This window comes from Panthera onca, chromosome X (assembly GCF_046562875.1).
Source record: "Panthera onca isolate mPanOnc1 chromosome X, mPanOnc1 haplotype 2, whole genome shotgun sequence".
Lineage (NCBI taxonomy): Eukaryota > Metazoa > Chordata > Mammalia > Carnivora > Felidae > Panthera > Panthera onca.
Window position 1 is genome coordinate 116,413,629 of NC_138357.1, and position 15,792 is coordinate 116,429,420.

Below are 15,792 nucleotides of genomic sequence, written 5' to 3' on the forward strand. Positions count from 1 at the left end.
ACTGGACAAATGGTCAATTCCAATCCAGAGACAGAAAGGTTAACCTGAGCTCTCTCTCCTATGATGATGAGAGCCGAACTTTATATGCATTTACCAAATAATGTCACCTAACAGTGTAAAGGCTGGGCCCTCTCCCTGACCTATGAAATGAGAAGGAAAAAAATTCTCTTTTTTTCTTTTTCTTTTGAGATAGTTATAGATTCACAGGAAGTTGCAATAAATAACTTCTGGTTCTGCCTATAGAGACGTTAGTTAAAATTAAATCCTAACAGAGCAATTTAACCTTATCAGTTTCTTCATGCAAATAAATCCATAAAGATGCAAAACTCGCTCAGGGATCTAATTTCAACAGCTTAGGAGGTTGATTGCTAAAGTGTAGGAATCTGAATCTAATGAGCAACACAGAGTTGCTGCTTATTAAGATAAACTAAATTTTAAAAGTAATCACCATAGACATAGTGCTTTGCTAATTAGGTGCCAGGCATTATAAGCATCCAATACATGTGACCTGTTTTCATCTTCACAAGACCCTGTGAAGTGGATTCTGTTATTTCCATATTGCAGAACAGGAAACTGAGGATTAGGGAAGGGAAGTGACTTACCAAGATCACACATATATATTAAAATGGTAAAGCCAGAACATGAGCAAAGTTGTCTGTACTCTTTCTTAATCAGCAAGCCCTATGGCTCTCCCTGTCTTATCCATCTATCCTGTAACAACATACCATTTCCTTTTAAGAAACACCCTTACGGGGGGCGCTGGGTGGCTCGGTCGGTTGAGCATCCAACCTCAGTTCAGGTCAAGATCTCACAGTTCATGAGTTCAAGCCCCACATTGGGCTCCCTGCTGTCAGTGTGGAGCCTGCTTCAGATCCTATCTCCCTCTCTCTCTGCCCCTCCCCCACTAGTACTCACTCACTCTCTCTCAAAAATAATAAACATTTTAAAAATCAACCTCACTACTCTGAAAAATATAAAACACTGACAAAAGAAATTCAAGATGATGCAAAAAAATGGAAAAATATTCCATGCTCATGGGAAGAACAAATACTGCTAAAATGTCTATACTACCCAAAGCAACCTACAGATTTAATGCAATCCCTATCGAAATGCCAACAGCATTTTCTGCAGAGCTACAAAAAAACAATCCTAAAATTTGTATGGAGCCACAAAGACCCTGACTAGTCAAAGCAATCTCGAAAAAGAAAACTGGAGGTATCATAATTCCAGACTTCAAGTTATATTACAAAGCAGGAATAAGTAAAACAGTATGGTAATAACATAAACATAGACAAATGATCAATGGAATAGAATAGAAAATCCAGAAATAAACCCGTAATTAGATGGTCAATTAGTCTTTTACAAAGGAGGAATGAATATACAATGGGAAAAAGACAGACAGTCTCCTCAACAAATGGTGTTGAAAAAACCGGACAGCTACATGCAAAAGAATGAACTCAACCATTTTCTTTCACCATACACAAAAACAAACTAAAATGGATTCAAGACTTAAAACGTGAGACCTGAAACCACAAAAATCCTAGAACAGAACACAGGCAGTAACTTCTCTGACAGCAGCCACAGTATTTTTCTAGACAGGTCTCCTGAGGCAAGGGAAATAAAAGCAAAAGTAAACTACCATGACTACATCAAAATAAAAAGTTTCTGCACAGCAAAGGAAACCATCAACAAAACCAAAAGGCAACCTACAGAATGGGAGAAAATATTTGCAAATGATATATCCAATGAGGGGTTAATGTTCAAAATATATAAAGAACTTCTACAACTCAAAACCCAAAGAACAAATAACTCAATTAAAAAATGGGCAGAAGACATGAATAGAAAAGACATTTCTCCAAAGAAGACATCCAGATGGCCAACAGACACATGATAAGATGCTCAACATCACTCATCATCTGGGAAATACAAATCAAAACCACAATGAGATATCACCTCACACCTGTCAGAATGACTAAAATCAAGAAGACAAAAAACAAGAGTTGGAGAGGATGTGGAGAAAAAAGGAACCCTCCTGCACTATTGGTGAGAATGCAAACTAGCACAGTCACTGTGGAAAACAGTATGGAGGTTCCTCAAAAAAATTAAAAATAGAACTACCCTACAACCAAGAAATCACACTACTGGGTATTTACCCCCCAAAATACAAAAACACTAATTCAAAATGATACATGCATCCCTATGTTTATCGCAGTGTTACTGATAATAGCCAAATTATCAAAGCAGCCTGAGTGTCCATCGATACGTGAATGGGAAAAGATGTGGGGTGTGTGTGTGTGTGTGTGTGTGTGTGTGTGTGTGTGTATGTGTGTGTGTACATATGTGTGTATGCAAACAATGGAATATTGCTCAGCCATAAAAAGGAATGAGGGGCACCTGTGCGGCTCAGTCAGTTAAGCGTCCAACTTCAGCTCAGGTCATGATCTCATGGTTCGTGGGTTCAAGCCCTGCATTGGGCTCTGTGCTGACAGCTGAGAGCCTGGAGCCTGCTTCAGATTCTCTGTCTTCCTCTCTCTCTGCCCCTCTCCTGCTTGCACTCTCTCAAAAATGAATAAACGTAAAAAAAGTTTTTTTAAAGGAATGAAATCTTGCCATCCACAACAACATGGATACAGCTAAAGAGTATAATGCAAAACAAATTAAGTCAGTCAGAGAAAAACAAATACCATGTAATCTCACTCATATGTGGAATTTCTAGATTTTTTTTAACGTTTATTTATTTTAAGAGAGTGCAAGCGGGGGAGGGACAGAGAGAATCCCAAGCAGGCTTCACACAGTGTAGAGCCCGATGCAGGTCTTGAACCCATGAACTGTGAGATCATGACCTGAGCTAAAACCAAGAGTTGTACACTTGACCAACAGAGCCACCCAGGCATGCTCACATGTGGAATTTAAGAAACAAAACAAACAAGCAAAGGAAAACAAAAATAAAGACAAACCAAGAAACAGAGTCTTAACTATAGAGAACTAACTGATGGTTACCAGAGAGAAGGTGGGTATAGGTGTGGGTGAAATAGGTGATGGGAATTAAAGAGTATACTCACCATGAGGAAAAAAATAAAATAAAGGAACACGCTCACTGCAATGCCAAAAATCAATGCAGCAATTCTGCAGACTGAGGATCTGAGCATGGGATATGAATATCCTATACTTACATGTCCCTCCCATTATCTAGTTTAGTTGTAGATTTTGGCCCATAAGCTATTAATTATACAGAGAGAGCACCGTCTTATTTCTGACATGCCTATAAGCATCTGGCATGTTTTCACATCAGGAAAGAATCCTGTAGATAGCCATACAATACAGGTATTCAATCATTTATTTCACTGTGATTTTAGTACGTGGCACTAACACTATTTTTGATTAACCTAAGAAATGCTTATGAATAATCACGGTCTCCAATTCTTCCATCAGGAGCCAAGATCTGCTGTTCCAGAAGGCCATTTTTCCTTGGGATTTTGCTCTCTGGAAAAGGCCAGGAGAAAGTGAAAAATCAGCAGTAAGAGGACACTTTGACAAGGCTGCGGACTTCAGTACCAGTGCATTAACGTGCCCAGCCCAATCCTTGTTAGGTCCAGTTAGGCCCAATCCAGTTAGGTCAAGGACACCTACCTCCTCCACTATGTCCTCCCTTAATACTCAAGGCAGTCTGAGGTCAGATGGGAAACAGATGTCCCAAGATCTAGGGCTCAATTCAAGGACTGCTTTAGACAATGAGGCTACAGATTGGAGGTGCAAAAAGAGTGCAGATTCTGGAGGAAGAAAGACTTGGGCTCAAATCTGGGATGGTCACTTACTCACCATGAGACGTGGGCCACTTAATTTCTGAACCTTCAGCTCCCCACCTAAAAGATAGTGGCATGGCTCACAGGGCTCCGCCTACCCACCAGCCTCATCTCCCTCCCACTCCAGGCTCTGGCCACACTGGCCTTCTTTCTTCCGGGTCTTGGACTGTGTCTCCTCGGTGGGCTGTATACACGGTGGACTGGCTCACTCAATGCCCACACCATCTCCTCTTAGCAAAGCTATGCACTGCAGACACTGGCTAGGTAAAAGTACATTATCCAAATACCTTTGCTGTTAGAATTACAGATGGGACTTAGGTTCCACTAAACATGCCCATGGAAGGCTAATTCAAAACAAGTCACGTGGTCAAACAGGCAGGGAACAAAGCATTCACTTGGCGGGCCTGGGTCAGACTCAGCGTGGAGCTGCAGCTAAAAGCTATGGCAGCAACTGCCCAGGTCTGCAGCTTCCTGACGGTGAGAAAGGCAAAGCTCCCTCAGCCGTCCAGCCATCCAGTCCTGCTGTGCAGTTTGAGGAATTGTTCCTGCATGCTCAGAACAGAGTCGGAATCTTCAGCCCTTCCAAAGATCTGGTAGGCTTTCCACTCCCTTATCAGAAACCCCTATTTGCCTAAGCTAGCCAGAGTAGACTCTGCTGTCCATAAGGAAGAAACGCACGACCTTAGCCTAGAGGCTTCCCACTCAGCCAGGAGCCCCTCTCCACACCTCCCGGCACCATCCTCCCTTAGCCTGGTTACCTCCTTGTCACCCTTCACAGCTCAGCTCAAGCAGCACTTCTTTGGGGAAGCCTTCCCTCACTTCCTAGCCCTAGGTGGGATTTCTCCGTCACATGCCAGGAAGTCCTCCCTTGCCTCTAGGCAACGCCCATTATACGTGCAGTGGCGGGACCATTTGATTCACATCCATCTGCCCTGCTTGACTGCAAGTCCCCTGAGAGCAGGGACCATGTTTGTAGTCTGCGGGGTACCCCTGGCATGGTGCCTGACCCACATAAGCCACTTAGTATTACTGAGTGGACGAGTACAGGACATAATCTTGCAAGTAGTCTACCTTGCAAGACTGTTGGGAGAACTGGAATGACACACACAAGGGAAGGGGCCAGCACGGCTTCAGGACCAAATAAACACTCGGTTTGGTGGAGACACTCATTGAGATAGGCAACTAGGGGGACGACACCAGCTGCTCACCTGAGATTGGGGGAATAGCAAAGGGCCCGGGGCGGAAATGGTGCCACTGTAAATGAGCCTTCCGTATTTACACCCTAGTATATACTAACTGAGACGAAGGGGTCCTGGAGAATATACCAGAAACAAACACCCCTCTCCTTTCCAGCTTTAAAAGCTACTATCTGGGACCACGAGTTCAATTGGTTGTTTACATCTGAGAGGGTAAATCAGAGGTGCTCCTGTCTACCAAATCATTGTGGGCCCTAGCTACTACCAGGAAAGTTCTGGATACCATGATGCCCATATCTGCGGGGAAAAGCAATGCTGACCCCACAAATAAAATGTGCTCATTTACTTTCATCTAGTCTAGCTGACCTGTTGAGCACTATATGGAAGCTAAAATACCAGGTCTATCATTTTTACCCTCTGTCCACCCTGTCTCCAAGCATGGCTTCTGCAAGGCCTTAAGGCAGCACCCCAATGAATCCTACTATTTACTGAATTTTCCTTTTCCCATAAACATCCTTCAGTTTCAATGTCACGTGCCCTGTTCTCATACCCTGGAATCACCTCTTTCAATGATCCAGTATCTCTTTACTATTCTTATCTTGTAACACAAAACATTTTTCATGTAGAAGTGCCTCCCAGCAAAGAAACCGAGCAACTACTATCACTTTAATTGTTAAGAAGCATAGGTAGATGGCGAGCACCTAAAGAATATAATAAGAGACAGCTAAAAAAAATTTAGGCTAAAAAAAGTAAATTTCAGTATCAATTGAAATTAAAGGTTTAAAAAATAAGGCCTAGAAAATCTGAAAAAGAATTAGAAGTGGGTGAAGGAAATAAGAAGGAAGGAGGCTTGATGAGATGAAAAACAGGACCTCTTTGCGATAATAGTGACTAATCGGGTGTCTAGGGGGTCCTAGGGAGACTCAGTGAAGTAGAACACATCAAACTTTTTCACCCCTTGGGACATGGCAAATCTCCAGCTAGGGTTTGAAATCAAATGTGGAATGTGTCTGATAAAACAAGATGTCAAGAATAAGGCACTTACATTCCTGTAAAATTTATCAAACCAGTTCTTCCTGTTATACAGAAAGGCGAACACACATACACTCTTTCCCACCCTCTTCCTCCTCCTCCCTCTCTTCCCTCAAGCCCTCCTATTTCAGCCAGAGGAAGAGAATTTAGCCAATTTAGCAATGGCAAGAGGTCAACACACACACAATATATTACCATTCAACATCCCGAACAACAGAAGATTTTCCTAGCCTAATGTTTACCCATAAACTAAGTAATTCTACTTTCTGCCCTAAAGATTATAAACAAGAAACTCCTGTTGCTGGAGGGCCTAAGGTGCTCCAGAACCAAGAGAAGCTGGGGTCCCCAACCTCCTACAAGGGCCTTCGGTGCCCAGACCTCCCCTCAACCACACAAGAAGCAATTTTCCACATACACTGCAGCCTCTCACTCGCCCAAAGGAAGACACCAGCTTCTGGTTTCAGACTGGTAGGAATGACAAACCAGTAAAGAACACACCGATAACTCAAAAAAGGGGCATACGATATGAAGCAATTCACTGAAAAGGAAACACAAATGACTCATAAACGTAAGATACTCCACTTCACTAATAAAGAGAAATGTTAATTACAAGTACAGTGAGATCTCATTTTTTACCCATTTTTCACCAGACTGGCAAAGATGCATCAGATTTTTAGCACATTGTGTTAGCATGGGTATGGGAAAATAAACATTTTTGTATATTGGTGGTAAATGTGTGAATTGGTAGTCTCCAATTTGAAAATCTCTATAAAAAATAAAAATGTGTAGACATTTCACTCAATTATTCCATTTCTAAGAACTGGCCCTATGTATTGCAAACATGTATTGCAAGTCTGACTGCAAGCTCCAGATGTTGATCAGAAGGAGCTGATCGTGGCTCAGTCAGTTAAGTGTCCACCTTTGGCTCCGGTCATGATCTCATGGTTTGTGAGTTTAAGCACCACATCGTGCTCTGTGCTGACAGCTTGGAGCCTGGAGCCTGCTTCAGATTCTGTGTCTCCCTCTCTCTCTGCTCCTACCCCATTCGTGCTCTGACTCTCTCTCTCTCAAGAATAAAATTTTTTTTTAATTTAAAAAAAAAATAAGCTGATCCATAAATGATTTATGGAAGACGCACACTATACAATACTATGCATTTAAAAAAACCAAAAAGGAGTACTTTATGTACTGCTATAGAATGCTACTAAAGCTCATCACTAAGTAAAACATGCAAGTGCATAACAGATGTATACTGTATGCTACCATACATGCAAGAAGGTGCAACTCCATGTTTTGTACCTGTTATATATAATTACATAAGAACACCTATATTCACTTGCATATGCATAAAATCATCCTAGAATGATACAAAAGAAATTTGTCATATTCGCTGCCTCTGGGATAGGGAACTGGATGGCCAGTGGAGGGGACGGGAGGGACACTTTTCACTCTACACCCTTTTGTATCTTTTTAATTTTTGACATTTTTTTTTAACTTTTAATTGCCCTGAAGAACAAGGGTATTTAAAAGCTCACAACCCACGATCCAAAACAAAACCAAAACCAAAACCAAAACCAAAACCAAAACCAAAACCAAAACCAAAACCAAAACCAAAACCAAAACCAGTGTGGTGTTTGCCGTATAACCTGAAACAGGCAAGTAGCACCGTAGCGTGCTTTCGCCGCAGCCCAGGGAAGAGGGCATCGTCGGTGGCTGCTCAGCTCTAGCCACTTGGGAGAACAGCCGCGTGGCTCTCTTCAGTGGCTCGTCAGCCCACTGGTTTGACTGCAAGATGTGGAGAAGAAAAAACGGCAAGAACTAAACGTGGAGTGGCATTATGCTGAAGTACACACAGGGGCACTTTGCAGGGGACAGAGTCACAGCTATCAGATAAGGGGAGAGGGGGAAGATTCCAAGTTAAGGAAGGAAAAAAAATGGCCCAGGCTCCACTAAAACAAAGCAAAACAACATAAAAACCAACCCCCCACCAGGCCAAATGACCCTGAAAGAGCCCCCCCACGGCCCGACCTGTCACGTAGGCCACTTCCCTGGGACAAGCACTAGGTAAGAAAACCAGAGTGGCTGAGACAGTACTGCGTGAGGCCCACTTGCTGACCTGCTTCTTTCTTCTCACACTCAGAGCACCGACGTGCTCGTGACTTGCCTCTACGCCACCTCATTCAATCCCATCCCAATCTTGCAGCCACAGCCTCTACTCCTCATCACCCCCACCCCCAGCGTCCTAGTCCCAACCATCCATAAAATACCCTTGACACCACAGAAAGTCCTCCCACTGCAGGGACAGTCTCCCAGAAAGTCTAGCTCTGCCTGTTCTCATCCAAACTCCTACAGTGAACAACTCACTCGCAGTGGCTACCAATTGTCTTCTGACTTCTGCCAACACTGCTCCAACAGAGCCTCGGGGTGTTCATTTCTTTCAGCATCCTTTACACACTTCTTTTCCACTTACAACCATTCCGAATAAACGCGAGGAGCAGAGAGAATCTGCTTCTGGACCTAAGTACCTACAATTAAGTCCATAGCAGGATGGGGAGGGCATGGCAAGAAACTGAAATTGAGCGAGAATGAGGGGGGTAAAGGAGACAACTAAGTTCAATAAACGTTTTCAACTCACAGACTTTTAGATTAAAACGATGGCTGCTTAGCAAGGTCTGACAATGTCTGCCTACTCATTAGAAAACTTCCACCACAAATAAAGCCAAAACCTCCAAGTGAAATGGCAGGGTGATAAAGTTCTCTAAATTCTATCACTATTTTGTCTTTGAAGTAATAAAGACATGTGAGCATTGAGAATTTACCCCAGAAGACTGTTACATTCACCCCTTCAAAAAGAGAATAAAATATTACAGCATGCATATTTAGGTGCAAAAAGTGAATATGTTTTGATTTAAAATAAAAGATAAAATTTTTTCTAGTGAGATCTGCCTGGAAGTATATTTGATCTACCAAACCTGTATTCCCAAAGTCAGGTAAAAATACATTGCATATATTTAATATATATGTAAATATATACACATACAAATACACATATACATGAATACCTATATTTATTTATGTGTGCCTAAAATATTCCTGGAATGACACAAAAGAAAAGCTGCCTCTGGAATGTGAAACCAACAAAGACTGAAGGCCCATCCCTCTGGCCGAGCTTCACAGATAAAGGAGATGAGTAATGAGCTATTTTTTAAGAATGAAAAAATGGAAACTTCACATGTACAAGAAATATTAGAAAATTCTCAAACTTAATGTTATCAATGGGAAAAAAAAGTATACATGAATGAAGGCAAAGGAGAAAACAAAGAAGGCAAAAGACAAGACGAAGAGTAAGGTTCCCACACAAAGGACACTGGCTATTAGGGAAACAACAGTAGCTCCCTTGTGGCCAGGGTGTGGAGGGAGAGAAGTGAACTACAGTGACTGAAAAGGTAACAAGTAGGTGTGAACAGCAGGACCCTGAGGGCCATGTTCAGAAGTAGGTGATATGCAGAGAGCAGTGGGCAGGTCTCAACCAAGGGAGTAGGGTGATCAGATATGTATTTTTAAGACTATTTTTATATGCAGTAAGCATAATGGATTTGAAGAGGCAAGAGTGGAAGCAAGGAGAAAGAGTTACAGGCTGACAGAACAGATTCAGTGACAGAGGAGGACGGCCTGAACCAAGGAGGTGCAGGGAAATGGACAGGTAAGAGAGGCATTTAGAAAGTGAAATGGCCAGGACCTGGTAACTAAGTGGGCAGGAGGGCAAGAGATGAGTCAAAGATAGCGACCAACATTCTGGCCTGTGCTGACAGATGGATGGAGACAGGAACGGAAGGGTGAAAGCTGGTTCTGTGGGAAAGACAGTGGGACATCTGAATGAAGACGTCTGGCAGATGGAGATATGTGGTCATAGGCTTCCATACGGCTAAAGAGGAACAGAGTAAGAAGCGCACCCAGGCATCACCAACATGTGAGGTGCCGGTGGAAGAAGAAGAATGGAAAAAGAAGATTAGTAAGAGGTAGTCACAGAAGCAGGAAGAAAACCAGGAGAAGATGGCATCATGGACACCAAACAATGAGAGCATATCAAGACAGTGGTTAATGTCAAAAGCTGCCAAGGGGTCAATGGAGCAAGAACTTAACCCAAAGCAGTTTCTGGCAACCACGGCAAAAACAGACGCAGTGGAGTACAGTGGGAGCAAAAGGGGCAATTCTAAATCCTACACCAGCAAATTACAAATGACTATAGTCTAGCTGCTTAGGAAACTTTGCGAAAAGTAAACCACAAAATGACCTATAAACACATAATAGATGAATCAGGAAAGAAGACTTAGTATTTCTTTACAAATCACTGTCAACCCTCCACAGATATAGAATAAGCTCAGTCTGAAATTTCAAGGGGAAAAACATCTCACCCTGAACAAAAAAAAAAAAAAAACCCGAATTCATAAAGTACTAAGCAAAAAAACTATTCATTCCAATATTTGGGTGCTGAATTTGGCATAAGCATCTCTAAAATGCCAAGCTCATGAGCTGCAACAGCACTGGCCCAGAGTCCCTAAAAACCTCCCCCAGTACCCATAGGCCGCCTCCCATCCTATCATGAGGAAGGATTCGAATATAAGGCGACAGAGGAAGCTAGAAGAAAGCAAGGTTGCCATCAGCACATTAACATGGCAATGTGAGGGGAATGAGTTATCCCAGTCTCAGCTGGCACCAGGCCCAATCCATATTAATCCCCTACCACCAAAACCCTTCTCTTCAGATCCCCTCATCAACAAGACTAATTCAGGTTGGCAATTTTCTTTCTGGGACGTAGAGTCTAGCCAAACTAAGTTGACAGCCATGAGGAAGAAACCTAGGAACAAAAGCAACAAAAACACATCAGCCATGAAAACCACAAACTGTGCTGTCTGGAGGAAGGCCCCTTGTTCTCATCTTAAACAGAAGGCAATGCTTCAAACAGGAGGGGGTGGGGCAGGGGCGGGGCTTCCACTGATGCCAAACAAACATTAAGAGAGTCAGACTGTCGCAGATTATTACAATGGACTGTTAAATCCATTCCAAGTCATTCATGTTATAGAAAAGAGAAGGAACTTACCCAAAGTCACACAGAGTTTGGCCAGTCCTGCACAAGAACCCATCTGGTTTCTTCCAGACGATACCTTAAGTCCTTCTAATGGCCAACTACTGGCAAATACTGTTGTTCAGCCCTGGCTCTCCTCAAAGCTCCAGAGCCATTATCTCCTACCATCTCTTTGACACCTCCTCTTGACTCTCTCAAAAGCTCAAATCCCAGCATCTAACACTGAGCTCATGATCTTTCCCCAGAACTCTCAAGGCCAGTTTTTCATCCAGGGCTTCTTAGCTTACCAGATGATATTACTATCCATCTGGTTCCTGAGCCAGACTAAGAAATCACGTTCTGTGTTTGAACTCCAACCCTATCACTTCCTAACTGTGACTTTGGGCAGATTACGTAAGGTCTTTAAATCTCAGGTTTTAGCATCGGAAACATGGGATGACATAGCAGACACCCAAGACTCCAGGATGGCGTCATCCATACCAGTGAAGGAGAAGCAGCTCATGGATGTCAACTTAGGAGAGCTGCCAAGCTGGATACTGATGCAGGATTTCACCCCCTGAAGGCACTGCTGGAGCGTTTCAAGAGATTACTACCAGTGTTACAAGTATGTCAATGTGAAGAAAGGGGCCATCGCTGGGATTTCTATGGTGCTGGCAGCTTATGTGCTTTTCAACTACTGTCACTGTTACAAGGAACTCCAACATGAGCAGCTAAGCAAGTACCACTGAAGAGGGCCCAGTGTCGAGGCACATTCTGCATTCCTGACCATGGCCTTTGCCTGGTACCCTTGACTCCTTTCATACTCTAATTGAGAATTAAAGAGGACTGGTACATGGGAAAAAATGGGATAACAGGAATCACCTCATAAGGCAGCTGTGAGCACTGAAGGGGATGTGGATAAAATGCTAAGCACTAGCAAAGAATGTTGTACACGCAGTTCCCTCTATATTCTTGCCTACTCCCCCATTCTCATCCCCTGACCTGGTTAACACCTACAAATCCTTCCCATTTCAACTCAAATGTGGCTTCCCACTAAAAGCCTTCCTTGATTGCCCCCTACCTGCTAAGGGTAGGACATAACTGCACCCCCACACTGTTTTTCAGCCTCAAAGCAGTGTAATTTCCATTCACAACACATATTATAATGACTTATTTACTTTGCAATGGTCTGATTATTGACCACCTCCTCCAACTGCCTAGAAGCTCTATGAGGGCAGGGACTGGGACTGTTCCACCTCCATAGGTATATAGTAAACATCAGTTGAACGAAGAAGCATGTCTATTAGCAGGAAACGTGGACCCAGAGATTAGAAGTCACAGGACACCAATCCAAATAAGAACACATGGCATCCTCCCTGCCAGGCGACTAGGTAGAAAGGAACTCGTGATCCCTATCTGACCACTGCAAAGGCCATGATTTCCTGCTTGTGTGAGCATCATTCTAACAGTTCAGGATTAGGACTCCACAGCACTAGGATAAACTCCACACAGACATGCACAGCACATCCTGTAGAACCTTTTAGATGAATCCCAGTCCCTCCAATGCCTTTCTTATTGTAAACCATCATTCCACAGCAGATGTGATTCTTATATTTAAAGACACATATTGTTGTACCACAGGACCTCTAAACACAACCAACTACTGCATCTGGGGCCCAGCTAAAGAAACAGCTCTTTGTTCCAGCTTGGAGGTGAAAGTGAGGTCTTCTGGACATAGGAGAGAATGGCATGTTAGCCCTCCAACATGGTACCAGTAAGGGATTTTCAAGCATAGTTCTTACTACACCCAATGCTTATTTATGTAGCAAGTTCGGAACATAGCCTCCCTATAGTATGGAACTCTAATGTAAAGTATTTTAAGCATAGATTTTGACACTGGGTCAAGGCCTGGTTTCAAATTCTGGTTCTTCCACTTACTGGCTATGAATAAAACTTTAGACCCATTACCTAACCTCTCTCAGGCACAGTTAACTCACCCACACTAATAGATATAACAGTACCTAGATCTTATAGTTGTAGGAAGCATTAAATATAAATACACAGCATATGGCTAAATTATTATCCTTAGGAAAGTTCTTTGTACAAAGACTACCACCTTAGAAGATAAAGTTTTGTCCATAACATGGTTCTAGGCCTAACAGAGTACCCATTCCCAGAGGGTATTCAGTGAACACCATGATCTTCCTTCAAAGGTCCTTAGTAATCCTTCTTCCTAAGTTGAACACTGACAAACCACCCAAAAGTAAACCCAGTTTTTTCGTAATTCCTCTCATGCAGACACATACACCAACATGCACACACCCTTTTTTTGAGAAAAGGACCTACCCAGCACAGGACTCAGAGATACTGCACAAGATAACAGTTGCAGATACAAAAAAACAAATGAGTTCTTTATCCAAAAGAAAACACTGGAGAAAGGGAAGCTGAAATTTTCTAAGCCAGGAGAAACGGAGACATCACTTGTGTTTCTGTCAGAATACTGCTATCTATTACATATAAGAAACAGTAGTTGCTGCCACACATCAAATAACTGTTCTCCAAAAGGCATGGACTAGGCACTGAGACAGAATGCCTAAGAACTACCCCTGCCTTCCAAAAGCCTGCAATGTAATTGGAGGCACAAAACAAAGGGCAACGGCTAAGTATGCACCAAATGAATAATAATAAAGAATAAGGCAAAAATAAGAAAGGCTGTTTTGGGGGGGAAAAACGTACTCCTGAGGGAGGTGCCTAAAGACTAAGTAGATACAGGTGGAAGGGCATTTTGACATACAAAAGACCAAGAACCAGCTTGGATTCGTCTAGAGACACCAAGAAAGTGTAGAAACACACGTTACAAAAAAGATCTAGGAAAATAGGGGTCCCTGGCTGGCCCGGTCAGTAAAGCAGGTGACTCTTGATCTTGGAGTCGTGAGCTCAAGCCCCACGTTGGGGGTAGAGCTTACTTTAAAAAAAAAAAAAGATTAATGAAAATATACAAGCAACAGAACAAGAAGTCCAATATTTGCCCAAGGGGGCAGTTTTATATCTTCCTTACAGAAAAAAAAAAAAAAAGGCAGCCCATCAAAAAGCCATGTCCCCAAAGTCTGCCACTGGAACAACCCCACATCACTTACCCGAATAAGGGAAGCCTGATGGCGAGGGGGTTTGGTTCCTGGGGCCCCCGATGAGGGTCCTTCAGGCTGGACAAGGGGCTGTCTAGCTTCATAAGGAGCTGAAAAAGCAGGAGGAAAAGTCAGCACAGCACAGCACAAAAAGATTCCACCCAAAAATTATGATGTCACACTCAAACTGAGACTGTCTGTTCTTCAGGGAAGAATCAGCAAAGGAATTAGAGTTTATGTACATAGGGCCACCTTGTACAAACAAACCTGGGTGCAATCGAAAGCCATTTAACTGATTCATAAAAAGACAGGAAAAGATTTGCATCATGTTGAGATTAGGAATAAATCTGAAGGGTGTAATGGTAAGAACCTAAATTGGAATAGAAAGCAATAACAATAGTCAGAGAAGTGCCATATTATAAATGCTCAAATTCTAAGTATCTGGTAAATTCTATATACACCTGCCGGTTTAAAAGTCTTGCATTCATCATCCATCTTCCAAAGAAACAAGAAAATAAGTTTGCATTTTGAACACTAAGAATCAATGTTACTATTTATTTTTCAAAAATAAATGGCAGAGTCTTCTTTTCCTTATTGGAAAGGATGTAAAATCAAGTAGAGAAAAATACAAAAAGGAATAAATGTATTTTATATTTATTATTTTATCTTTCAGTAACCAAACTAAAAATAATTTTGGTGACTTTAAGAAAAGTTTTTAAGCCACAAAAACAAAAGCCTTTTTCACTTTATTTCCCAAATATTTTATAATGACTGCCAATATGGTAGGAAAACAGTTAAACATAACCAGGTAGTATTCAGCTCCAACAGAAAAGAGAACTCATCACCCAAGATGAAGCCATTTTTGATTAACATTTCTGGTTGACAATTTGAGTTTTTGGAAGTATATCAAGAAGTAAAATGCTCGCTTCCTCTAGCTTCCTTATAAATAAGGTCCGGTAGAGGGTGCGGGGCAGCCTGTCACAGCACCACCCAGGGCAGACTCTGATCACCTGAAAATAAAGGGGGTGTAAGAACAGTACATCAGGAACAGCAAACCACTCTTGGGCTCACATCTGCTTTTTATATTTCCTCCAAGGGACTGGAACACAACATTATAACACAGTTAAAATACATTAAAACATCAAAAATCATTACCTGGCAAAGTATTAAGTAGATTTTCAGACCCTGCTAAGAATAAATAAGAATATAAAAAAACTGCAAAAGACACAAACCCAGGAATACATAATCCAAATGTTAAAAAAGAAGTCTCAGCCGGTAGGCAGGTGTCCTTCGAAGAAGGATTTTTAAGATCACTCCATTTTGACAGAACACTGAATATAACTATTAACGCCAGAAGGTTTGAACACAGTAAACTGCACCATGGTTGGGGTACTAGCGGTCATGAGCTTCCCCTGGGCAGCTGACCCTCCGTGCCTCTAATTCCCCTCAGAGGAAGGGAGCTTCTACTACACAGGAGGAGCACATATGCGAGGAGGCCACCTGGCCCGTGGCTCCAGCCCCTCACCTACAAGGGCCTTCCCTTGGAAGAGATGGACATATCTCATCAGTAA

The 15,792-nt window shown here is 42.4% G+C and overlaps 1 protein-coding gene and 1 pseudogene across 6 annotated transcripts in view; one reads left to right on the forward strand and one right to left on the reverse strand.

Annotated features, from left to right (window-relative positions):
• REPS2 (RALBP1 associated Eps domain containing 2) overlaps window positions 1–15,792 on the reverse strand; it is a 216,758-nt gene that overhangs the window by 124,563 nt on the left and 76,403 nt on the right. For all 6 annotated transcript variants that reach the window (XR_014136652.1, XM_081792503.1, XM_081792500.1 and 3 more), the window contains exon 5: window positions 14,234–14,331. Coding sequence is in view for 5 of the 6 variants with exons in the window: in XM_081792503.1 (XP_081648629.1) it covers window positions 14,234–14,331 (98 nt within the window). In the remaining variant the exon portion in view is untranslated. The remainder of the gene's footprint in view (window positions 1–14,233; window positions 14,332–15,792) is intronic.
• LOC145714067 (ATP synthase F(0) complex subunit f, mitochondrial pseudogene) lies at window positions 11,582–11,845 on the forward strand (annotated as a pseudogene).